Source organism: Phodopus roborovskii, unplaced genomic scaffold (assembly GCF_943737965.1).
Source record: "Phodopus roborovskii unplaced genomic scaffold, PHOROB, whole genome shotgun sequence".
Lineage (NCBI taxonomy): Eukaryota > Metazoa > Chordata > Mammalia > Rodentia > Cricetidae > Phodopus > Phodopus roborovskii.
Genome location: NW_026125189.1, coordinates 77,883 through 103,270, shown reverse-complemented (window position 1 = coordinate 103,270; position 25,388 = coordinate 77,883). Strand labels below are relative to the sequence as shown.

The following is a 25,388-nucleotide window of genomic DNA, read 5'->3' as shown; positions in this document are numbered from 1 at the left end:
GTTGATATGTGCTCTAAGCTATTTTGACTATAACACTTCACATTTTGCTGACTCTAAGGGAAACTAAGTTGAAAGCAACCCTCTATTTGGAGACTATATTAAGGCATTTTCTTGTGCAGGCGTTGAGCCAAGGGCTGGGGAAGGTCTTTAATTATAGACTGCTTTTGAAGTCACGCAGGAGCTGGCTTCATTTGTGGTGGGAGGAGGTGGACATGTGTGTGTTCAGCCAGCTGCTCAGCACATGGCCTCCTGTAAAGATGAGACCAGGCCTGGGTCTTCCACAGGGGCCCAAGTTGGGATCTGCTCTGCTGCTGCCTGTGCTTACAGGGACCTGCTTCTGGGATTTCAGTATGGGTCACATGGTAACTTCCTACCCCCCCCCCCAAGGTGCTCCTTGCTTAATCTCCATTCACACTCAACTGAGGCTTGCTTGGTGCCTCCTCTGATTGGCCTGGGCACTGATGATTACTGAAAGTGGCTAACAAGCTGGGAAAGTCCTCTGGTCTCAAGAGATTTTTGTCCATAGAGGGAGATTAAAGAAATAAGCAAGATAGCGTGGGCATTAAAAAGTGGGCCTACAGGTCATGCTGTGTGTTGCTGGAGAGCTCCTTAAAAAGGGGCAGTGGTGACTTCGTCAGGTTCTGTGGCTATAAACACCCGAGAGCCATACCTTTAAAGAAAAGAGGTTTGGCTGATGGTTTTCAGAAGTCTGATGCACAGGGCTTGTGCTCAGCTTCTGGCGAGGATCCCATGCTGTTCACAGCGGGGGTGGAGGGGGTGGGGGCTGGTTTGAATGTGGCACAATGTAGCAGAAGGGTTGATCCATAACAACCTGCTCTTACAGTAAAGTCCAGCCCCAGGCCCCAGGAGAGTGACATCTCCCTGGGGACCAGCACTAATGTCCCTAATTACTAAACCACTTTTTTGTTGTAAAGACAGGGAGAGCTGCACATGAAGCCCGAATTCCTTGCTGGAATGTGCAGCTACTGAGTGTTGAGATGTAGCCCGCCTCCTGATCAACTTTTTCTTTGTTTCAGTTCGGGTCTCATTTTCTTATATACTCTCAAGAAGCTCCAGCTGGCCCTGCATTTTCTCTGTTGCTGAAGGTGGCCCTCCTTCGACTGTGTCCAGTTCCTAGTTACCCCATGTGTCACTGTCACACCAACAGTCAGATACCACAACTGTCTGATTGACTTGAGCTCAGTAGAAGAACATTTGCTAAAAGTGTGAAGGTCTAGATTCCATCACTAGGTGCCTCCCGCTACATTTCAACTTGAGTTTTCTAGGGGACAACCATATTCAAATCACCACAGGTAATGAATAGCAGCCACTCCGAAGACTGAAAGGGACAGAAGACCCCCCCTCCTAGCCTTAGCCATGCAGTAAGTGGGAGAGCAATGGCCAAGCACTCTGAGACTGGAGGGAGCCACCTCACCAGACATGCACCAGACACCAGCAAATTAGGCAGTGTTGAAAGGGAGGTAGAGGCCAGCACAGTAGGCATAGATAGGTGAAGAAGGAAGCATGGTTTACCTCTGGCTGTCAGGAGGATTTTTCTAGCCAAAGTTCTCAGAATGGGCGTGGCTTGTAGATAAAGAAGAGACCACCACCAAGTTCAAGAACAGTAATAACACTGTCAAAGGGGTTCTGTTTGCCTGTCCCAGGAATTCAACAGCTAAACACCTCTGCCTCACCCTCAGTGAACGCTGTCTAGGCAGGCTTGTTGACTACCCTAAGACTTGATCTAGATATGGTTTGAGCCTTAACTTGAATTGTGAAGTTTGAAGGGCAAAATTTAACTGGCTGTCCTTACTCACTATGGAAATTGATAAACTATTATTTTTTTTATTTTTTATTTTTTTTACTTTATGTATATGGGCATTTTTGCCTGAGTGCATGTCTCTGCACCACACAAATGTCTGGTGCCCGAAGAGGCCAGAAGAGGGTGTTGGATCATTTAGAACTGAGTTAGATATGGTTGTGAGCTAGCATGTGGGTGCTGGGAACCAAACCTGGGTCCTCTGGAAGAGCAGTCACTGCTCTTAACCACTGAGCCACCTCTCCAGATCTTAAGTGAACTATTTTTGGCCTTCAGAGGAAGGACCTTTGGGGGCTGATCCAGATTAGCTAATGTCTTCAGGGTGCAGCTCCCTGGTTGAATCTTGAGGCCTTTATAAGAAGTCTGTGTGCTAGATATGGTGGAACATGCCTTTAGTCCCAGCATTCATAGAGACAGACAGATCTTTTTGAGTTCGAGGCCAGCCGGTCTACACTGTGAGCTCCAGGCCAGCCAAGGCTACACAGTGAGACCCTGTCTTAAAAGGAAGAAGGAAGGAAGGAAGAATGGATGTGTAGTTCTGCTCCAGCCATGTCGATCTTCCCAGCCTCCCCTCCTAGCCCTTTGGCTAGAAGTTGTCACTGTTGCCCAGAATGGGAAGGTGCTACCACTCATGTTGAGCAACAGTTACTAATGGAAACATAAGGCAAGCAGGGGAGACCTCCGCTTCTCTTCATTTTCGGCAGATTAAAGGAGCCAAATACCCCCAGCTGCCCTCTGTGACGAGCATCATGTTAGTTGATTGGTCAACCACCTTAGTACTGGCCTGGTCTGAGTCTGGTTTGTATACATGACATTTAATCGTCATAGTGCTGGGTAGGCCTTAGGTGACACCGAGTGACATAGGACCTAGTTGCAGTCATTTGATTTTACCTTATTAGGGTAAGGATGAGGGGGTTATGTGTGGTCTTTGGTTTGCTCTGTGTGCAGATTTTGTTATTGTTGATTTGTTTTAGGCAGTGTTATAGCCCAGGCTGGTGAGGAACTTGCTTTATAGTCTAGGCTGACTTCCCACTTACAGTTCTTCTGCCTCAGCCTCCTGAATGCTAGGATGATAGGCCTGTACTATCCTGCCTGGATTGTGTGTGTGTGTTTTAATGTGAAGAGTCTTGCTTCTCATTTTGTAGCTCCAGCCTCTATGCCCTTGAGTTTTGTTAGATATTCGAAACCTGGACAAGGGAACAGGGCTTGCTGAGATGGATCCACCCAGACTGGGTTGCTCAGTGGTTAGTGGTACTTCCAGAGAACTCCCTAACACGTGTGTCAGACCTGTGGCCTGCAGGTCACATATAGCTGAGGACAGCTACAAATGTGGGCCAACATAAAGTTGTAAACTTACTTAAAACACTACATTTTTTTAGACTGTTAAGACTCTCTGGGTGGTGGTGGTGCATGCCTTTAGTCGTCAAATTTGGAATCTCTATGAGTTCAAGGCCAGCCTGGTCTACAAACCAAGTTCCAGGATAGCCAGGGCTACACAGAGAAACCCTGCTTCAAAAAAACAACAAAACACAAAACTCAATTGCACAGTTCTTGATCATGAACTTAACAGATGATGTCATTTTGCTGTGTCACAAGGACATAACCTTCCCCTGGTTATGTTCCCAAGTCAGTTCCCCCCAGTAGTTACTGTACAGCCTTCGTGGAGGATCATTGGTCTAGTTGAGTGCTGTCTGTCACCCATAGGTGACCAGTCCTCATCCATGGCTGTTCTGTGAACCCTTGGCACACCCTGGTTCCCAATTTTCCATCTCTTGAGGCTTTAGCTTGAGCAGGGCCTTGTCAGTTAACTTCAACCTGAAGAAAGTGGCCGTCCCTGACTAAACTTCCAAGTGCAAGAGGCTGAGCATGCATTTTGTGTTTCAGAACCACCAGAAGGAAGCAGATCATCCTACAACCTACTGACATGATGCTGGCTGCCCGTGTCTCCAGACCCCTGTCACAGCTCCCGGGAAAAACTCTAAGTGTCTGTAATAGAGAGAATGGGACAAGGTAAGCAACTAAAGGAAGAAGTGGCCTTGGGGACCATGTTTGTCACAGGTGGATCCTGATGTCCTCAGTACCTGCTAGACCCCAGGGAAGGGGGCTTCCAGTGCTTGGAAGTCATGCCTTCCCAGGGCTCACAGGGCAAAGAGGACCAGCTTCCTGTGTCTGTGCTGAGGATGCAGCTCTGGTCCTGTCAACAGTACTCTTCATCGCCTTATGTGATCTTGACACTAGAAGACCACTCCTAGCTACTCTGAAGACTGCCCCTCCCAGTGCAGGGTCCCTCCAGGTTAAGGGTTTGTGTGTATGTCATTGCATTGTTGTGGTAAAATACAGATTAGTAATCTGGTAAGTAGCTTGCAGAAGTGAGGTGTGCCCTCCTTAGCACACCACCAGTGTCCGTGTGACTCATTTCTTTGGTCTTTCTATATTTACACCTTAAGGAAATGCCCTAGACATCCCTGAACTGCTTATATGGTTTAGGAGAATTAAATAAGCACAGACTAAACAAACAGATCTTTGGTATTTTGGAGACACCATCTTACCATATTGCTCAGGCTGGTTTCCAACTCCTTGCTTCAAGGGTCCTGTCGCTTTAGCCTGTGAATGCTAGGTCTAGGCCTGTGTCGCTGCACTCAGCAGATCTTGCCTGTTGCAGGGGGAATTCTGTGGGCTCTGCTGCTCCAAAAGAAGACAAACTTCTGGTCATATTCGAGGGAAGTGAAATGTTTGCCAAGTTAAATGCTATAGCAAGACACTTGGTCTTTTCTATGATAGTAAATTTCTTGAGAACAGACACGGAGGGCTGGAGAAATGGCTCAGAGGTTGCCTCTTCTGGCATGCAGGCATACATGCAGGCAGGACACTATACACAATAAATAATAAACATTAAAAAATAGATAGATAGATAGATAGATAGATAGATAGATAGATAGATAGATAGAAAGAACAGACTTTTAGGATTTCTCAGCATTTGTATGGGATCCAGAGCAAGAGGCTCCGCTGCAAATAGAATTTAGCTCTCATTGTCACCGTGTGACAGAATGTGCCCGTGCAGAGCAGTGTTCACTGCATTGAAGGGGACAAGGATCCTGACTGTGGAAGGGTTTTAGAGAGAAGTATCTTTCTGCCTTTAAAAAAAAAAAAAATCTATTCTTATTTACCTTTTAATTATTCAAGTCCTTGAATGTTGCAACATCAGAAATTCTGTATCCAATGGATTAAGCAGGAAGTTGCCTGGGAATCTGGCAGGAGCCACACCACTGTTCACACGGCATAAATTGCCCTTCTTAGATGGCTCTGCTTCTGTCCTTTGCTCTCACGACTGCATGGTTCCTGCTTTGTTGTACATAAGAGCAACCCTTGCCCAAGGAGAATTCACCTTTGTCTCTGATATAAGTGCTGTGTATTTAGGAAGAGCTGTGTTACCTCTGCAGATCATTCTGCTGCCAGGGAAAATTGCCCCATTATTTGCCGGCCTCTATCCTTTAAAGCAAGTGAAAAACCTGGGCCTGGAGAGATGGCTCAGTGATTCAGAGGCCCTGCTGCTCTTCCAGAGGACCTAGATGCTCCCGGGAGCATCCACATGGCAGGTCATGATAGTCCAGCTCCAGCTGGAGGGGAGTGCCCCCTTCTGACCTCTGCAACCACTGCACACACGTGGTACACATACTATTTGTAGGCAAAATATCCATGCACATAAAATAAAAAATAGAAAAACCTGTCCCCAAAGTGGCATTTAGAGATTTCTGAAATTTTCTTATATCAAAAACAACCCCAAAGGGAATTAAAATATTTCTACCAAAGATTTGTCTTTAAAGGGAAGTGGGGCATTAGTTGCACTTCTGGTTCATTTGAGGAGGGGAAAAAATACTACTACAGGGACATTCTTGACTACGTGAGTAATGAAGAGTTATCTGGTATTTCAAATGTCAGTGTGTGTGCCATTTGCAGGGGCAGCAGAGCTGAATCAGAATGAATTACATGTCCCCAAGGTGGTGTATCAGTAGAGGCCCAGAGGGAGGGCAGACACAAAGGGAGGCTGGCACAAGGGGTGACCTGTGCTAAGGATCGGCACTAGGTCCTGGGGGAGAAGCACTGGCCTGAATTCTCTTGAATCTCAGTTGCCAAGGGCTTCATGCTCCTTTCATTCCCTAAGGGTGAATCCTGCTGATCCCCTGGCATCCTTGATGTGTGACCTCCCAGCCTTGGTGCATTTGAATGTATCCATTGATGGGAAGTCATTACCTCTCACAGCACACCTTGTGTCTTTGGACAGCTCTACATACAGTCCTTCTTTATAGCGAGTGGAAATGCTTTCTCTTACAAATGCCACCCTTTGTTCCTGGGTCCACCTCTGTTTTCAGTGTGTCACATCTCTCGGGACAGCATGCCATTCAGTACCCATCTGCTTGTCCCATTTTATTCCATCTATACAGTTCCCTCCGAAGTCATTTTCTCCAACTGCAAGACCAGCCTAGCAAGGCAAAAAGCCTTAGCCTGTGATTGCTCTACTGACATCTGTGGCCTCAGCCTATGCATGCCAGTGAGGGTCAGCAGACAGTGGACTTCATCCCAACAGGCATGCTGTGGAGGTGGGGGTGGGGCGGGGGATCCTCGTCAGCCAAAGAAAGCTAAGTAGAGACCAGGACCGTCATTCTAGGATAGCTCTGTCTGCTTTGGAGGAAGAAGAGTCATGGGAGGCTGCTGGGAGACTTTATCCACCCCCATCAGTAATGAGACCATACATATGTGTGCAAAGCAGTAATGAGACCACCAACTTCTCCCTCCCACCCAGGGAAGTAGCAGTGGGGGCCTGGAGCTGGGCTGAGCTTTCTATGACTTTATGAAGTCATGGAAGTGTTTATGAAGCTAATATTATACTTATCTCCAACCAGACAAAGACAGTAACACAGAAAGTGGGAGGGGGAGCTACAGACCCGTATACACACACACACACACACACACACACACACACACACACACACACTGTCCCTCACACACACACACACACATACACACACACACTGTCCCTCACACACACACTCTCTCTCTCTTCCTCACATACACACACATTCTCCCTCACACACACACACCTCTCTCTCACTCACACACCCTCATACACACACTCACACACATACATACATACACACACTCATACACACACACTCACACACATACATACACACACACTCTCTCACACACACACACTCATACACACACACTCATACACACACACTCACACACATACATACACACACACTCTCTCACACACACACACTCATACACACACACTCACACACACACATACATACATACACACACTCATACACACACACTCACACACATACATACACACACACTCTCTCTCTCACACACACACACACTCATACACACACACACTCACACACACATACATACACACACTCTCCCTCACACACACACACTCTCACTCACATACACACACTCACACACTCACACACACACGTACACACACACACACACACACACTCATTTTGAGTCAGGGTTTCTCTGTGTTGCTCTGTAGACCAAGATGGCCTCAAACTCAGAGATTTGCTTGTCTCTGCCTCCCAAGTGCTGGGATTAAAGGTGTATGCCATCACCACCCTGCCAGACTCTTAAATTATTAACAGGTAGAATTCAACAATATCTTTTTAAACTATAAAACATGAAAGAAATGTATTTGTTCCAGGGATATACGGATAGTTATTTAATTATTTACAGGTATGCATGCATGTGTTGGTGAATATATATGAATGCACAAGACCAAACTAAAGGATGCCCAAGGTTTATTAGGAAACACTCTCTGATAACAAGGTGGAGAGTGCCGGCCGTCACCCATTCTGCCCTGGGGTGAATGGAAGCAGCAATCCATCTCTGACCAACACACAAGAGAGTGAGCACCAGCCCCCTCTTTCTTTCAAAGGACTTATGTCAGCAGACAAGAAGCTCTGCCTCTTGTCAGATAGCCATAGGTCACGGATGGGAAGAATACCCACTGTGTGTGTGTGTGTGTGTGTGTGTGTGTACATGCCTGTGTGTGTATGTGTACATACATACATGTATATTTATGTGGGTATGGATGAATGTGTGTTTATGTGGGTATAGATGGATGTGTGGGTGCAATGAAGCCCAGAGGGGCAACCTCAGATGCCATCCATGTTGTAGTATAGAAGTTATTCTAAAATTTACGTGGAAAGGCAAAAGAAATAGAATAATAATTTCTTTTTCAAAAAAAGAAATAAAGTGAGGGTACATAGGTCAACGGAACATTGAGAGCTTCAGAAGTAGGCCACACAATATGCTTGACTGCTTTTTGGCAACAGTGATTCAGAAGATAACATTTCAAACAGTGCTGGGTCTCACAAGCAAAACCAAATTCTCTAAGTGGTGTCTCACACCAGCACAGACTCAGAAAGAACCATGAGCTTAAATTGACCTAAGTGTTGTCTCATGCCAGCACAGACTCAGAACCGAGAGCTTAAATGGGAAACTTTCAGGAAAAAAACAGGGGGTTAAGTTTAGGTCAAGAGCCACATATGCCCTATAAGAGGAAAAATGGATCGATTAGACATCATCAAAAGGAAACACATTCCCTTGAGTAGTCCCTGCTAAGAGAACGGGGGCAGACATGGCAGTGCACACTTTTAATCCCCATTTGGGAGGCAGCAGCAGGTAGATCTCTGTGAGTTTAAGGCTAGCCTCATTTACAAACAAGTTCCCAGCTACTTAAGGGTACACAGGGAGACTGTCTCCAGACACACACTGGAAGGAGGCTGTTACAGATTAGGAGAACATAATATTTTTTTGCCACACAGGTAGCAAAGGCACCTAGAGCATCCAAAGGATGTTCAAAGTTCACCTGTGAAGGTAGAGAGTCCACTTAGAATGTGCCCAAACACAGGATGTCCCCACAAATGCTGAAATCCTACTTCCCATATTGCTGGTGTATTGTGGTTCTCTAGAGGAATATAGGGGGATGGCTTATAAAAGGGGTGAGTTAGAATGGGTTGCACAGTAGAGCTGGATAGTCTCAACAATTGTTGTGAACACATCGGAGAGCCCGAGACCCCAGTAACTGCTCAAACCATAAAGCTAGATGTCTCAGCAGTCTCAAAACAGTGCTGGAGGCCTGGGAGATCCCTGATCATCACTGGTTTTCAATCCACATTGGAAGGCAGAAGAAACTGGAATCGGATAGTAACAGTAGAGTGTGCACCTCAGGAAGAAGTAAGCACAGGCCAGCAGCAAGCTTTCCCTTCAGACTTCTATGCATATGAACCCACCATTAAAAGTTGCAGCTGCCTCTGAGGTAGCTCTCCTACCCAGAGTGAATCCTCTTTGGAAGCGCTCAAAGACAGCTTGTGTCTTTTAGGTTGTTTCCAAATCCTGTCCAGTTGATAGTTAAAAGCGACCATGCCAGCTGGTGTGAGAAGGTTGGGCCTTAGGAAGTATTAGGTCATAGAAGCAAAGCCTTCATCAGTGGGTTAATGTCTTGGTGACAGAGGTCTAAGACAACTCCCCCATCTCCTTCTGACAAGTAAAATCACAGTAGTGGACTCTCATATCTGCTAACACCTCGAGTTTGAGCTTCCCAGTTTTCAAAGCTGTTAAGTTTTGACCCTTTATAAAGCACTGTCTAGTTTGTAAGGCACCCATACTATGGTATCTTATTAGGCGTCTGACCTGAGGCAGGCAGTAGATAACCAACGTCATTAGCTATTAGAGAAATGCAAATTAAAAACAAATGAGATAATCATGTATAGTTTTAGACATGACTAAAAAAAAAAACAGTGGCCTTTAAATGCCAGCACTTGGCATAGTGAGACAGAAGGATGTTGGCCAGTTTGAGTCAGTCTGGTCTACAAGTCCCATACTAGCCTGGCCTACGTGAGACCCTGTCTCAAAAACCAGCAATAACAAATAAAAAATTAAAAATAGTGACATCATCAAGTTCTGGGAAGTATGTGGAGAAACTGTGTCGTCATACATTCCTGCTGGGAATGCATGCTTCCTCTGCTCCTGAGCTGTAAACAGCTCCCAGTCTCTTTAAAATCAAAGTATACACCTACCATATGACCCAATGGTTACACTCCTGGGAGTTTATCCAAGAGAAACATGTTTATACAAAATCCTGCCCAGGAATATTCATAGTGGCTTTATTCATAATAAATAAAAGGTGGAAGCTACCCAGAAGACCTTCAGAAAGTAAATATAGTTAGACAGTTGCCCAAGTTAGAGAGGGGACTTAGACATAAAAGGGCAAGCTTGTTTCCAGAGAGCAACACTTGAGTGTACCAAGCTAGACCCAGGGGCTATGTACTATATTTCTCACAGTTCTCTTTGGTGTTACCATCTTGTGTTTTTGAGGTAGAATTGTACTTTGTAGTATAGGCTGGCCGGGAACTCCCAGAGTCTTCTTGCATCAGTCCCCTGCATGTTGGGATTAAGCCACCATGCCTGGCTTAACATTGCTGAAATGATAGTTGTAGTGATAGAGAACAGATTGAAGAGGGTGGGGTGGGTGTGGCTCTGGAAAGGGTAAAGAGAAAGATGCAAAACATGATGGAAATGTTCCACATTGTTGCTGTATCTCTGTCAGTATCCTGGCTGTGATATTGCAGTCGTGCAATTCTACCATTAATAGAAACTGGGCAAGGGGTACCCAACATCTGTCTGCTTGCTTGCTTTTCTTTTCTCTTCCCTCTCCTCTCTTCTCTCTTCTCCCTCTCCCCATCCCTCTCGTTTCCTAGTACTGGGGATTAAATCTAGGATTTTGCATGTGATAGGAAAGCACTATACCGCTGAACTGTACCCACAGCCCTATTTTTACTTTCCATGATAGGCAGGGTCTCACCAAGTTGCCCAGGATGGCCTTAAATGTATGATCCTTCTGCTTCATCTTCCCAAGTAGCTGTGATTACAAGCCTGCCTCTACCCAGCCCAGCTCTATTGTTTGTAAACAGTGTGTATGTCTATAATTATCTACGCATAAAAAGTTTAAAAACAAGATCAGGAAAACAGCATTGAGCTTACGGAGAGTTGAAACACTGAAAATAAAGGCAGCTTTACTTTTAATGTGCATGTGTGTGCGTGTATGTGTACATGCCCACATGTGGAGATCAGAGGACAGCCTGCAGTGATCAGTCCTCTCTCCTAGCATCATGTGGCTCTGGTGATGAATCTCAGGCTGTTGGGGTTGGCAGCAATAACCTTTACCCACTAATCTATCTCACCAGCCTGCAGAAGGCTTTAAAAGAAATGTTCTCTGAAAGCACATGCATGCTTTGATTACACCTTGATCACGGAATACTCACCATCTGTGTCACCCTGGAAAGCAGAAAATGAATATTACTGGAGTAGGCCAAGGACCAGCCAAGTTTTGGCATGGCTTCCTATGAAAAGTAGCCATTGGGCTGGCTTTCTTCTCAGGAAGGCAACTCCCATCTAGTAGCTGAGACAGCTGCTGCACAGGCTGGTCCACTGCCTGCCTGCCTGGCTCCTGGTGGGGAGGGGGTCTCTAAGCAGTAACAGAGCTGACCCAGAGCCTCGGGTGGGGAGAAAAATCGGTGCTACCTTAGCTTAGGTGGTGGTTGAGGGTGTTCCAAGATCTTTCTCCCCATGAGTGGGGTCTGGAGAAGGACTTGTACCTTGAATTCATGGTTTACTCTTTTCTTACAGACACACACTGTTGTTTTACCCAGCATCCTTCACTGCATCCATCCGTCGGACTTATACCAGTGAGGCAAATGCGGTGAGTGGCAGCCAGCTCCCTGCGAGCCCTGAGGTTGGGAGGGCCCTTTTGGGACTCCAGGCCGTGAGCTACCTTCTGAATGGGCCTGGACAGAGTGGCTGGAACACTCCGAACCACATTTTCGCTTAAGCCTTCTTTGAGGCCCTCCACCAGCAGGTAGACCCTCTCCCCATGCATATGGGAGCAGTGATGACACACTCTACCCCTCCCAGTCAGGGAACTTGTGGGGAGCACCTGCCAGGAAGCAAAGAACTGGGTTTCAGAGTGAGGTTCTGGGGTCTCTCAGCCCTATCTGTGTTCCAGTCCTGCCATTAACTACATTTTGAAAGTGACTCTGTTTCCCCACTGGAGACATGGAGTAAGCACACTTACTCTATAGCAGCTGTTCTCAACCTATGGGTCATGACCCCTTGGGGGAGATTGGGGTTGTACCACCCTTCCACAGGGGTTTCCCAAGACCATTGGAAAACACAGATATTTACATTTGTAACAGTAGCAAAATTACAGTTATGAAGTGGCAACAAAATAATTTTATGGTTGAAGGTCACCACAACATGAAACTGTAGTAAAGGGTCGCAGCACTGGGAAGGTTGAGAACCATAGGTTATGGTTGGGGATGGGGGCATGATATGAATAGAGTACATGCCCAGTGCTTTGCGCTCAGGAAGCACTGGATAAGCCTGGCTTTGATGAAGATGACAAGGGCAGTGAGCATCATGGTGACTATAGATAAGACACTGAGAAAGCAGGAGTCATTTCCCAGGCAGTCCTGTTGCTGGCTGAGTCTAGGCTGGAGCTTGGTCTCCTGATTCTAAGTGCCAGTCCCAGTATGCCTTGATGCCTGTCATTCTCCAGAAAGTGAGAGCCAGCTAGGGGGATGAGGCTTGGCCACCCAGCATGCATTAATATTACTGTGCAGAGGGCTGGGGAAGGCTGGTTGCTCTCCTCAGGATCCTGGGTTCCTAACATGGGTCTAACTTTCTAAAACAGGATAGTGGCAAAGCTGTCCTGGTCACAGGCTGTGACTCCGGATTTGGGTTCTCTTTGGCCAAACATCTACACTCAAAAGGTTTCCTTGTATTTGCTGGATGCTTAATGAAGGTAAGACTGGGCCATTTTCTTTACTATTATCCAAGCTCTCTCTCTCTCTCTCTCCCTGTGTGTGTGTGTGTGTGTGTGTGTGTGTGTGTGTGTGCGCGCGCGCGTGCGCGTGCGCGTGCATGTGCACACACTCTCACTTGCGCACACACTCTCACATGTGCATGCTCTTCTATGTGTTGCTAAAACAGCCTACACTTTCCCTACTTCAGTCTCATTTGTTCCAGCTTTTTGCACAGGTGCATGCATCCACGCATCCTCCCATGCATCATCCATGCATAAATCTATGCATCCATTCATCCACCAATCCTTCCATTGCTCATCCATCCATTGCTCTGCCATTTATTCACTCGTCAAATGATGGGCCTGCCACTTTGCTAGATGCTGTGGAATAAGAGTGCTCCAAGATCCAGTATCTTAGAGTTATATTGCTGTGATAAACACCATGACCAAAAGCAAGTTGGGGAGGAAAGTGTTTACTTTGCCTACATTTCCATATCACATTTCTTTGTAGAAGGCAGTGAGGGCAGGAACAAACAGGGCAAGCATTGGAGGCAGGAGCTGACACAGAGGCCATGGAGGGGTGCTGCTTAGTGGCCTGCTCCTCATGACTTGCTCAGCCTGCTTTCTTACAGAACCCAGGACCACCAGTCCAGGAGTGGTATCACCCACCATAGCCTAGGCCTTCCCACATCTATCACTAATTAAGAAAATGGCCTATAGGCTTGCTTGATCTTTTGGAGGCATTTTCTCAATTGGCATTCCCTCCTCTCAGATGACTCTAGCTTGGGTCAAACTGACATAAAATAGCCAGCACATTCAGAGAGTTCTCCATCCAGTGGTAAGAGGACACCATGCATAGGCACAGCTGAAGAAGTAGAATGGAAGCATTCTCAGGTCTTTCCAGATTGTTCCGGGTGAGGGGGAGAGATTGGCTCTGACTTGATGGGGAGGTGACATTGTTCAGGGCTGTCATAGATGAAGACTAGGAGACATGATCTGAGAGACAGAAGGGACATCCCAACACAGACTTGAAAGTGTAGAGCTAACTATTTTGGGACATCAAGTAGCATTTAGGGTCCATGAAGGGAAGTACTAGGATAGGAGACTGCAAATGTAACTAGGGGATTGTCCCCCCAGTTCAGAGAGCAACCTCCACAGGTCACTTTTAGGACATTTTCCTGGATCAATATTTTCCCTTTGGTTCTTTTCAGTTATATGCTGACATTCCACCCCCCCCCCAACACACACACACACACACACACACACACACGCACGCACGCACGCACGCACGCACGCACGCACGCACGCAGCCGTCCCATGCACCTCAAGCCCCAGCCAGTCACTGATTTCCATCCCCCTAGACTTGCCTTCTCTGGATGTTTTTCACATTGGATTCAAAGTTACTGGGTCTTTTTACTATGTGTCTTTCACATAGCACAATGTTTTCTTTGTTTGTTTTTAGACAGAGTCTCACTGCCAAGAACCCACAGAGATCCATTTGTCTCTGCCTTCCAGGTGCTGAGATTAAAGGCGTGCCCCACCACACCTGGCCCTAGCATGATTTTGAGAGCCATCTATATTGTAGCATGTATCATAGTTCATTTTTTCTGCAGAATATTACTTGATTATATGGATATACTACAGTGCTTTGTTCATTTGTACCCTAGATAAACTGGATAAAAACTTTAGAGATTTATTTTTTTATATGTATGGATGTTTTGCCTGCATATATGTATACCACATATATGTCTGGAGCTCCCAGAGGCCAGAAAAGGGCATCAGATACCCTGGAACTGGAGTTACAGATGGTTGTGAACCACTCTGTGGGTACTGGGAACTAAACCCAAGTCCTCTGCAAGTGCTCTTAACTGCTGAGCCATCTTTCCAGCCCCAAACTGCATTTCTAAAAAACATTCATAAAAATTAAAAATAAGCACTTGGCTTGACTTTTGGCTGTTTTGAATTGTGTTACTGTGAGCATTCACATCCCCATATCAGTGTAAGCCTCAGGGCATTAGAGTCAGTCCCTACCTGGGCCAGGTCATAAATCCAGAGCTTGCCCATGGCAAGAAGGACAGAGGTGACTACAGCCCTATCTCCCCAGGACAAAGGTGATGCTGGGGTTAATGAGCTGGACAGCTTAAACAGTGACCGACTAAGAACCATCCAGCTCAATGTCTGCAATGGTGAAGAGATCGAGAAAGCAGTAGAGACCGTCCACTCCAGCCTGAAGGACCCTGAAGAGGGTAAGGGTGCCTTGAGAGAGACTGCCAGTGCTGTGAAACTCAGGGTTGGTGTGTGGTGCCATTGTAGGGATCCTGGCCAATGCTGCCCTCCATTTGCAGGCCTCCTGGGAAAAGGCTCCTCTATTGTTTAAACTCTTTCTCCTGCTTGGTTTAAGGGAATGGATTAAATTAAGCATACTGGTGCAATAGGGCAGAAAAATGGCTATAGGCGAGTTTGAAATCTGTGGAGTGACAGATTGACATACTAATTCGGGCCGGTTCATCCAGTGCTCTTTGAATGTCCACCCTGGGCCAGGCACTGGGCTGAGTGGTGGGGATAGCCAAAGCTTACAGTTCTGTGAGTGGATGGATTTCACCATCAGGAAGCATGGCATGAACAGAGGCAGCAGCAAGGGAAGGGGGCCGTTGCCCAGTGCCAGGGGTAGGGTAGGGATAGGTAGTGTGGTAGAGAGCCAGGAGGGTTATGCCAAAGGGAGGGCAGAGCGTGAACAATGATGGGCTGCAGCCCATGGTGGGCTGGGATACGGCAAATGGTACCTTCATGGTAAGTTTGAGACTGGAGGTGGCAGCAGATGAGGTAGAGGACTGTCAGCTTTGCAGAAGGTACTGGAGAGTGAAGGGACTGTCTTGGGGTCGTGGCCTGGCTTGACTTGTGAAGCTCCCCCTGAAGCCTGCATTACAGAAGGGAATGGTGGGTTAAAGGGGAGTACGGGTGGCAGAGCCCTGAACACAGTGGTAGGAGCTCGCTAGTCGTACCTAGAGAACAAGCTAGCAGACAATTTGGATATGGAAATGAAGTGGCAAGAGGTGTCTGTCCTACATAGCTGGTGTCCTCCACTGCAAGAGCAAGATGAGGGGTGAATAGGCACGGAGATGCCCATGGGACACTCTGGGATGTGTCCAGAGGGGATGTAGGACCCAGGGAGAGGGAGCCGGTTGGATGGAGTGCTCAAAGCTAAAGTTATAGACAATGTAGAGAGCCAATGGTCCAAGGATCAAATGTTGGAGAGGCTCCCTGAGCATCTTGTTTCGTCCTAGTTCAGCCTGTGTGGGGGGACTTTATAGTTTGAGGGAGTCTGCTCTCCATCTGAGGGGGTTACCATTCAAGTGGACCTCAGGAGCAGGGAGCTGGGCCATACAGTAGGCCCTGTGCAAAAGCCAGTCTGTGCTGTTGATCTTGGAGCCCCTTGACATGTTAGCTCCCTGCTGCTCAACTGCTGGGTGGGGCCCAGTGAAGGGGCTGGGTGACCTGCACCTGCGCTTCGTAGCTGACCAAAACCGCCAGGCTGAAAAAACAAAACAAAACACTGCCATCTCTGAGACGAACTTGTGCCACATGACTAACAGAAGAGACTGTTCCTTAGGGAGCCTTAGGGTCACTTCAGCAGCTTGGGGCTGCCACACTACCCTCCTAGAGGCCACTCTGGGGCGCTGTGTTCTCCAGGAGCCCTGTGTGCTGAAGACCCTCTGGACATCTGTTTAATAATTAACAGCGATACTTGGTGTCCCTGGCCCATTAAGAAAAGGCAGGCGGGTCCCACAGGGATGATCACCAGTCACATAGCCTGTCACCCTTTGTCCCCCACAGTCTCCCTGGACAGCTAGGGCATTGCCTTCACAGACTAGGAAGCAGAAAGGCCACAGCAGCAGGCAGCCTGGAGTCACAGCTTGTGGGACTTGGCAGAATGGAGCACAGCTGGGATCCATGGCTACTGTTCTGCCATTCACAGAAACCATCCTGCAATTTTGGAGTTTTCCGGTTCAAAACCAGAAAGCAAAGCTGTCAGATAGCATTTGCATGCCGGCTTCCCCCCCACACACACTCTTTTCCATCCTCTCCATCAACCTCTTCCTGCCAGTTGTGTCCCTGTCCGCGCCCCTCCCCCATGCCCCTTCTTCTAGCCCTGATTGTCCTTTTCCTGGTAAGTCTGAACACCTCCCATTGAGCACTGTTGGCTTTGGCCTCCAGGTGGCACCCTCCCAGAGCGTCCCAGCAGTCAGGTTTACCATCCCACCCAGTCTGGATAAGGACAGATGTACGCCCATCTTGGGCCCTCCTGGGCACATTTTGATGCTGCTTTTCACTCTGGCTCTATGGGACAGTCACCACCAAAGTCTGGGAAGCCACCTCAGGTGCTGAGGTGAAGTGAACTCTGCTTAGAGAGTTCAGCCACCTACCCTGCTTTGTAGGACCCTGAGCCTGTGACCAGCCCTCCCAACTCCAGGAAAGCATGCACACACACACTGACAGTGTAGGTACGGCCTGCCCCTGGAGCCATTACTTACCAATGGGGAAGCATTTACTGAGCCCCTGCTTGAAGCTCTGGACTATGCTAGGAGCTAGACACCAACCTAGTGGCTTCTGGACAAACCTCTGAGAAGCAGTTAAACAACCCAGGGCCTTATGCTGTGGGCAGGGAATCCTTTACATCAGGTTGTCCCTTGATCTTGGGGGGGGCGGGGATGGGGACAGGGACTGTATTTATCCAGACCTTCACCTCTCTAAACAAGTGTGACTTGGGTATGAACCAGCTCCGATGTGGGCCTCAGCTTGCTTGTCTGTGAAGTGGTAAAGTATTTCTAGCCATCTCTTGCCTAGTCTAGACCTTATGACTGTGGAAGCAGGGGGCGGCTTTCCCAAGGAGCAGCCAAGCTGTTCATACTGAGAGGCAGAGTATGTGGAGAGAAGTCTGCAAAGGCCTCGGGTGCTACACTGCAGATTTAGAGCCACAGGAATGGGGAGAAAGATGAGCCTGGGTAGAGATGGAGGCTATGGATTGAGGCAGGGAGACCTGGAGGGATCTTCACAGAGCACAACAGAGTTCAGCCAGGGCTTGTGTTAATGCAGAAGGAAACAGAACTGACTCTTTGCCACAGTGGGGCTACGCATGAAGGCTTGTCCTCAGTCCTGGGTCAGATCTCACCTTCCTTGCCTAGTCCCCAGTGACACCGAGCAAAGACGAAGCCTCTATGAGCCTCAGTTGCACCAGTCAGCTATGGGTTGATTTAGCATCTACTGTGTGACTTAGTTATGAGGGTCAGGTGACATCACCAGTGCCATTCTGATCATGCCATCTTTCCAGCCCTGGGTGACACATTGGATGGGGAGAGGGGAGGAGTTGGAGGAGTGAACATAGTAACACTAACAGAACTCAGCGTGTTAGTGGTGGTCAGGGTGAGTTAGGACTGTGCAGCTCAGACAGAAGGGACAGTAAGGTGGAGTTGTGGATCCAGTCCCTCTAAAGGCACATGGGACTTGTCTGGACACAGAGATAATACTGAGGCCATTCTGGGGAAGCAGCTGCCCCCTGGGCTGGCAAGAGTGCTGTTGAAGTTTCTTTAGAACCCTGACTGGCCAAGGACTCCGGAGAAGTACCAGGTCAACTGTTGCTTGCCCAGTCGGCACTCAGTGTACTTACATAGGTTAAGTTTAATTCATCTTTATTGGACAGTAGTACTAGATACAATTGTTTTACTTTTAGGTTGAATGTACACACATACATTTTAGACCCTGTGATACTGTCCCATTTGAGTCAGACACAAAGCCACTGGAAAGGTCTTCTACAAGTATGTAGTAGCAGAAAAGACTGTGTTAACATTCAGGAGAGTCAGGCTGAGCATGAGACACTGGATATGACTTCTAGGGGTGGCGGCAGGTAGAGGAAAAATGCTGGGATTCTCTGTGTCACTGGGGGGGCAGCGGGGGGGGGGCGGAGCTGGTGCCCAGGGCCATTAGTAGATGGTATCAAAGAAGAGATTAGAGATGGGGCCGGACTTAGTTGGTGGCCTCTTAGAGGCCATAGGAGAACAGGATGAACAGTAGATGGGAGGTTGGAGTCCAGAGTGGTGTGACAGGATGGAGAGGTTAGGATGTTCTCAGAAGGAAGGAGATCAGGTAGCACGGTCTTAGGGGGTAGAAATGTAGTAGACGTTCATCACCCAACACACATGCACTGCGTTCCTAATGGACAGTTAAGGACGGCTGCTGTGGGTGGAGAGGGGCATGGGCCTAAGGGTTAGCCATAGCCACCAGAGAGGCTTTGGGCTCCAGCTGGAAGCCTCAGGGAAGCCAGAAGACAGCTGTTGGAGCTGTGGGGTTTCTGGGATGCCTCTGATTGTGTGGGTTGTGCCTCAAGGTCACAACTTTAGCCTGAGAGCTGAGGGCAGGGAGCCCCAGCAGGCAGCTGGTGCAGGAGAGAGCTCTTTGGACACCAGCAATTTCCTCTCCTTAATAAATGCCCTTAATTCCCTGTAATTGAAGGAGAAGGCACCAGAGGTCAGCTGACCAAGCTTTAATTTGGACAAGACGGAAGGAAAGCAACTGGAGACCAATTACCCTGTCATTTACACAAACTCATTCCCGTGATGCACTGGGAGAGTGAGTCCCAGGCCTCATTCTCACAGGTGATGAGCAAGCATCCTGCCTCTGCTGAAGCCCCTGCAAGGAGCACAGAGCTTTTTGTGGCAGGAGGTTAAGCCATGAGGAGACCAAACCCTGAGAATCTCCATAACAAAGAGGAAGGACCCCACTCTGCCCTGGGGCTCTGACCCATCCACTTCTTACACCCCCAAAACGGAACTCAAAACCCTGGAAAGCAGGCGCCTTCCCTTGGCTCGGGTCCAACCCCATCTCCGACTTAATGATGAGACTTAAAGCTGTCTTTTCCCTTGACAGCTTTGGTTTCCCTTGCTGCCAAAATAGTTAAGACAAAATAAACTCCAGGAACTTTCCAGAACCAACATTGTCTGCGTCTACAAAAGCCAGCTGTCCCTTAGCTGCTCTGTGAAACAGTCAGCTGGAGCAGGCTGTGAGTACAGGCATCTTCTTGGAGCCTGTACTGACACACACACAGGCTTAGGAGAGGGTGAGAAGAGACACACTGTCCCTTAATGTGTGACCAGCAAACAGCAGCACGCTCAGGAGAGGAACATGAGAGAACAGAGAATTTGTTACGAGTTCCAAGGTGGAGTAGGGTGGGGCCTGATCATGAGCAAGGCTTGGCAGCAGAACCCATAACTTAATGGGTGACCTTGAAGTTTTGGGTCCTTCTATGAGCTTGGCTTGGAAAATTCCTGAGGTTTGCCTGGTCACTGGCAAGCGGGGCAATAGAAACAATAGCTGAGTTGCATGAATAGATACAGGGTGTAGACTTGAGGTCATATGGAGGAGAGGGAAATGCCTGTCTTCCTTCCTTTTCTGTTGCTGTGATAAACACCATGACCAAAAAACACACTGGGAAAAGTTTATTTGGCATATAAAATACCATCTCTGTGAAGGAAATCGGGGCAGGAACTCAGAGCAGGAGCCTGGAGGCGGGAACAGAGCAGAGGCCATGGGGGAGTGCCGCTTACTGGCTTGCTCTACAGTTTGTTTTTGTACACACCACCTGGCAAGGCATTGTATCACCCGCAAGAAAACGCCCTATAGATTTGCCTACAGGCAGCTCGTACGGAGTAATAGTAATCTTTTCAATTACTATTACCTCTTCCCAGATACTCATCAAGTTGACAAAAGCCAACCTGTCCAGTGTAGGTGTGGAGCAAGACATGGGCGAAGATCCTGCAAGACTCAGTCATGAAGGGCTGAGAATTGATTCAGCCAGCAGTGACAGGAAGCCTGGATGTTGGTTCTCTCTCTCTCTCTCTCTCTCTCTCTCTCTCTCTCTCTCTCTCTCTCTCTCTCTCTCTTCACTCTTGGCCGACTCTAGAAATGTTTCCTGAGAGCCTTGGGCAAGAGGCTGGGGGTCATGGGAGAAAGATCAGAGTAGAGAGCGGCGATGGGCTAGTGGCATCGGAGCCCACATGGTGACCTGCTGTGTCCTCTTTCGTCCAGGATTGTGGGGCCTGGTTAACAATGCAGGCATTTCAACATTCGGGGAGGTGGAGTTCACCAGCATGGAGACATACAAAGAAGTGGCAGAAGTGAACCTCTGGGGTACAGTGCGCACAACGAAATCCTTCCTCCCCCTTCTCCGGAGAGCCAAAGGTGAGCTGGAAGACAGATTCTTCCTGCCCACCCCCTCATTGTACCTGCCCGACCTTTTCATTCCTGTTCAGATTGGAAACACCAGAGCTGCCAGAGCTAGCATCCACAGTAGTGAGGCGACTTCAGGGGTCTCAGAGCCATGCTGGGCGTGGGAATGGTGATGGGGAGAAGTGCATGGCCAGGTAGGGGCGAGGAGTCTGTGGCTTTCAGAAGTAGAGTAGATGGGTTGGGATGGTGGTACACAACTGTAAGCCAGCACTGACTGAAGCAAGATCCTGAGTTAATGTCAGCCTAGGACACATAATGAAACCCTGTCTCAAAAACGCACAGGAAAGGTAGTTCAGTGCACTCAGGGCTTATGGATCATAGCGGCTTGCCCTCTAAGAACCAGTTCTGGAGAAGTAACCACATGTCCACCAACTGTGTCTGCATGCTGTCATATCACAGTGTAATATTAAACAAATGTTAGTATGTTCCATAGCTTAAAAATGAGACATTGTGTTATTCAGTTCAAACAAGACTAGAAACTTGGAGAACAGACACAATGCCCAGATCACATAAAATAGCCATATATCAGCAAAGCTAGCTATAAAGTCATGAGGTCTGACTTTTCTCCCTGGAACAGCAAGCCACTGTGACAAAAAGGTACCAGATCCCCAGATCTGTCTCAAGGTTTTGGCAATGTAGGAACGGACAGGAATCAGCTGTAGTCTTCAAGAGGAAGCCCCACCTTTTAGTGACCTCACACTTAGGGGGTGTATGTTCTGGGGGGCACCCCTTGGGCAAGTTGACCCAGGTCAGCCTGGGCTGAGTGGGATCTACCCCAACCCCACCAGGATGGGAGAAGTTGGGATGGACCCATTCTCAGGCTAGGGCTGTGACAGAATGCTTGAGTCGGGCAATGATACCTCATGTCCAGCCTTGAAATCAGCTTTGGAGGTCAGGCCCCTGCTCCTGCTCCTGCCCCAGCCCACTCTTTCTGGCTCTGGTGCTGGGAATAGCCCACCACCCCCGTCCTCCTCTGGGATGGGGGTGTTGTAGGCTCCCTTTTGCCAGCCTGGTCCTGGGCATTCTGGCTTCTGTGCTCTATCTCTGTCCCCGGCCGTGCCAGCAGTCAGCACCCACCTGGACTCACCATGATACTTCTCTGTGTACCTAACTGGGGAAGCTGAGTTTTAAGCTCACTGAGGGGAAGGAGGAGGTTTTGGTTTGTGTTTCTCCCCAACTGGCATCAGACCCTGCTTAGAGTGGACGCATAGGTTCACACAGACATAGCCATTCCATGTCTCACACACGGCCGGTATGTTTCCACCCCACAGTATTATCACCAGGCAGGCTCCGGCCAGTGATCAGTCATGCGTGTGTACCTTTTCCAGGGCACCCTCCTGGTGCACAGGCTTGTTCCTCCTCTGTTCCCCCTTCCCTGGTCCTGCCTGGCACAGCAGAGTCCTTGAGGAAGATTGGGGACCCTGGTTAGCTAGGTGGTCCACCGAGGCCCCCTGCCTCTGGTTCTAAAGCTGTCCCTGCCAGGCCACCATGTCACAGGGCAATCCATCTGAGCAGATGTTTGCTGTCTTCTTCTATAGGCCGTGTTGTTAACATCAGCAGTATGCTGGGCCGAATGGCCAACCCAGCCCGCTCACCTTACTGCATCACCAAGTTTGGGGTAGAGGCTTTCTCCGACTGCCTCCGCTATGAGATGCACCCTCTGGGTGTGAAGGTCAGTGTGGTGGAGCCCGGCAATTTCATTGCTGCTACCAGTCTCTATAGCCCAGAGCGTATCCAGGCCATTGCCAAGAAGATGTGGGATGATCTTCCTGAGGTCGTCCGCAAAGACTATGGCAAGAAGTATTTCGATGAGAAGATCGCCAAGATGGAGACCTACTGCAACAGCGGCTCCACAGACACGTCCTCTGTCATCAATGCTGTCACACATGCCCTGACAGCCGCCTCCCCCTATACCCGCTACCATCCCATGGACTACTACTGGTGGCTGCGAATGCAGATCATGACCCACTTTCCAGGGGCCATCTCTGACATGATCTACATACACTGAAGAGCTACAGAGGCCTCTGTGACCAGGGGATCTGATGGGAGGGAGAAGGATGAGGGGAGGGAGTTCGGACAGTTACCTTCTGATTACACTTGTGGATTACCCACTGTCTTAGGAAGACCTATTTTAGCATTAACCTTACTTGTGCACGTGGTGAATGGGTCTGGACCTTCACAGATGTGAGGGCACAGGTGTGGCCCTAAGCCTCAGGGCCAACATGGTGCTTCTATCTATCTCAAGCTGATTTTATACAAAGATTTGTGGGAAATATCTTTATATTAAAAATAGATTGTTATAATAGAATCCAAAATCATTTTAAAGCCAAAACATCCATTCAAAATATTTATCCTTAAGCAAGTCTCATGAGCATGAAGGACAGATTTTTTTTTCCTTGTGTGCATGAAGAATTTGCAGAACTTGTGATCTGCATACAAAATGCCCTTTTTGCTGTGCCCAAGTGGTCCTACTGTGCACTGGCATTGCTGTAAAAACTCATCACATTTGTGTTCTGGGGACACTGTGGACCCATCAGTCCTTGACTTCTCTGGCCAGCAGTGTGTCTTCTCCTGAGACAGTCCCACCAGGTGCCCCTGAGTGGTTTCTGCACGACCATGGCACGATGTGACTGGTGGCCAGCAGCCACTGACTCAGCTGGCTGGGGGTGGGGAATCTAGAGATTGGCAGCTGAGAGTTCTCCACCCTCTTCGAAGACGGGTTAGATCTGGGTGGAAGCGCTCTGCATAGGAGTGTGGTTTGGTTTCGCCTTGGACAGGATTGGTGCTCTTTGGGGCTGTAGACAAATGAGTGGTGGTGCCAAGGCTGGGCACTGAGACACTTCCCCAGCAATGGATCACATACACACCTGTTCCATTGGCCTTCAGGATGGTCACACCTCTCCTTCCTACTGTGAACTTCTTAATTAAGCTACTCAGTCTGTTACCAATCAAGGAAGGTTTGACTTTGAAGGCTGCTTGTCCCTGCAGTTGTCCGGGGGCTGTAAAGCCTTGGGCAGCTTTACACATTTAAATAATCATTTGTGCCTTTTGTTGCAAAATCTAGTCCTGCCACTAGAGGGAGCCATGGCTCCTCAGCTAGAGCCTGTTCAGCGTTTTCTTTCAAGCTTGAGGTCTTTCCAAGAGTGTTTGACCACCTACTTGGATGCTGCCTCGGAACAAAGAATGAAGCAAAGCCCCTTTGGAAACAGTGATCCTACACTCCTAAGCAGTTGTCTGGCCTGAACCTGGAGCCCAGTGCCAAGAGAGAGCAAAGGAACTTAGGCAGCTAGAACACACTGGCATGTGCAGCCATACTGAGGCAAAAAGGTTCCACAGAGAGCAGATTCAGCCTGCCTTTTGGGGTTTTGACCTCTCTGGATTCAAACAGAGGTGCTATGTTCCATCCCTGTCTTCAGGCAAGGCAGAAAGGGTCTGGGAGGAAAGGGACGAGGGAGGCAAGGCCTCAGGACCCAGAGAGGGACCCCTGATGGCTTGCACTTAACCTAACAGTGAGATGCTTTTGTACTTCAGGGCCTACCTCCAGCTGGAGCCTTCCCGTGGCATTTTTACATCTTGGGAGAATTTGTTTTCGTGCTTAATAAAGAGGTTGATTGTAACACTTGGAGAGTGGCTTGGAGTTACACTCATGTATCCATCCATCACTGGGAGCTAGAAAGGGATTGGAGGTGACACTGACTTGAGTCCCAAGAAGCAATAAACTGAATGCCAGAGGATGTTCACCGGGGGCTTAAGCTGCGAAAGAGAACTGCCTGGTTAGGCCGTTGTGGCTTGCTTTATTTTACTTATTATACTGACTATCTTGCTGGACCTGATTTTTAACCTTTATTCTAACAACTAAAAAGCCCAAGGTTACGAGGCATGGTGGCACACTCTTTTAATTCCAGCACTTGGTAGGCAGAAGAGGGCTGATCTCTGTGAGTTCAAGTAAGCCTGGACTACACAGTAAGACCCTGTCTCAGAAAAGAAAAACCCAGAGTACTTTCCTTCCAAACAGTCTCAGTGGTAATTCAACCCCCCCGGCTCACCTTCACTTGTTGCAATGACCAGCCTGCTTGGACACAGGAACTGCCTTTGATCTTTACGAGACAGGTGAGGTAGACAGATCACAGGTTGCTCCCATTTTACAGGCCATATAACTGAGGCCCCAAAGAGGAAAGAGACTCACCCAGTATCAGTGGGTGGGAATAGAATGTCCAGCCTCCAGAGTGATGTGAACATGTATTTTGGTGCTTAATCCTCAATCAATGGCATGTTTTTATAATAGCCAGGAGCCTAGCATTCTTTGTCTTACCAATCCCTTCCTGTGGTCTTTAAGGCAGGGAGAGGGTCTAGCAGTGTGTTCTGGCTCCATCTGCCTAAACCTTTGGTTGTGCCTTTGAATCTCAAGCA

General features: G+C 48.3%; 1 protein-coding gene across 2 annotated transcripts in view; it reads left to right on the top strand.

The window, feature by feature from the left end:
• The window catches only part of LOC127226709 (D-beta-hydroxybutyrate dehydrogenase, mitochondrial), a 30,111-nt gene extending 5,508 nt beyond the window's left edge, over positions 1-24,603 (top strand). For both annotated transcript variants that reach the window (XM_051190816.1, XM_051190824.1), the window contains exons 2-7: positions 3,704-3,829; positions 11,525-11,597; positions 12,588-12,698; positions 14,803-14,944; positions 20,778-20,930; positions 22,517-24,603. In XM_051190816.1, coding sequence (XP_051046773.1) covers positions 3,744-3,829; positions 11,525-11,597; positions 12,588-12,698; positions 14,803-14,944; positions 20,778-20,930; positions 22,517-22,986 — 1,035 coding nt within the window. In that variant the 5' untranslated portion in view covers positions 3,704-3,743 and the 3' untranslated portion in view covers positions 22,987-24,603. The remainder of the gene's footprint in view (positions 1-3,703; positions 3,830-11,524; positions 11,598-12,587; positions 12,699-14,802; positions 14,945-20,777; positions 20,931-22,516) is intronic.
• Positions 24,604-25,388: the final 785 nt, after the last annotated feature.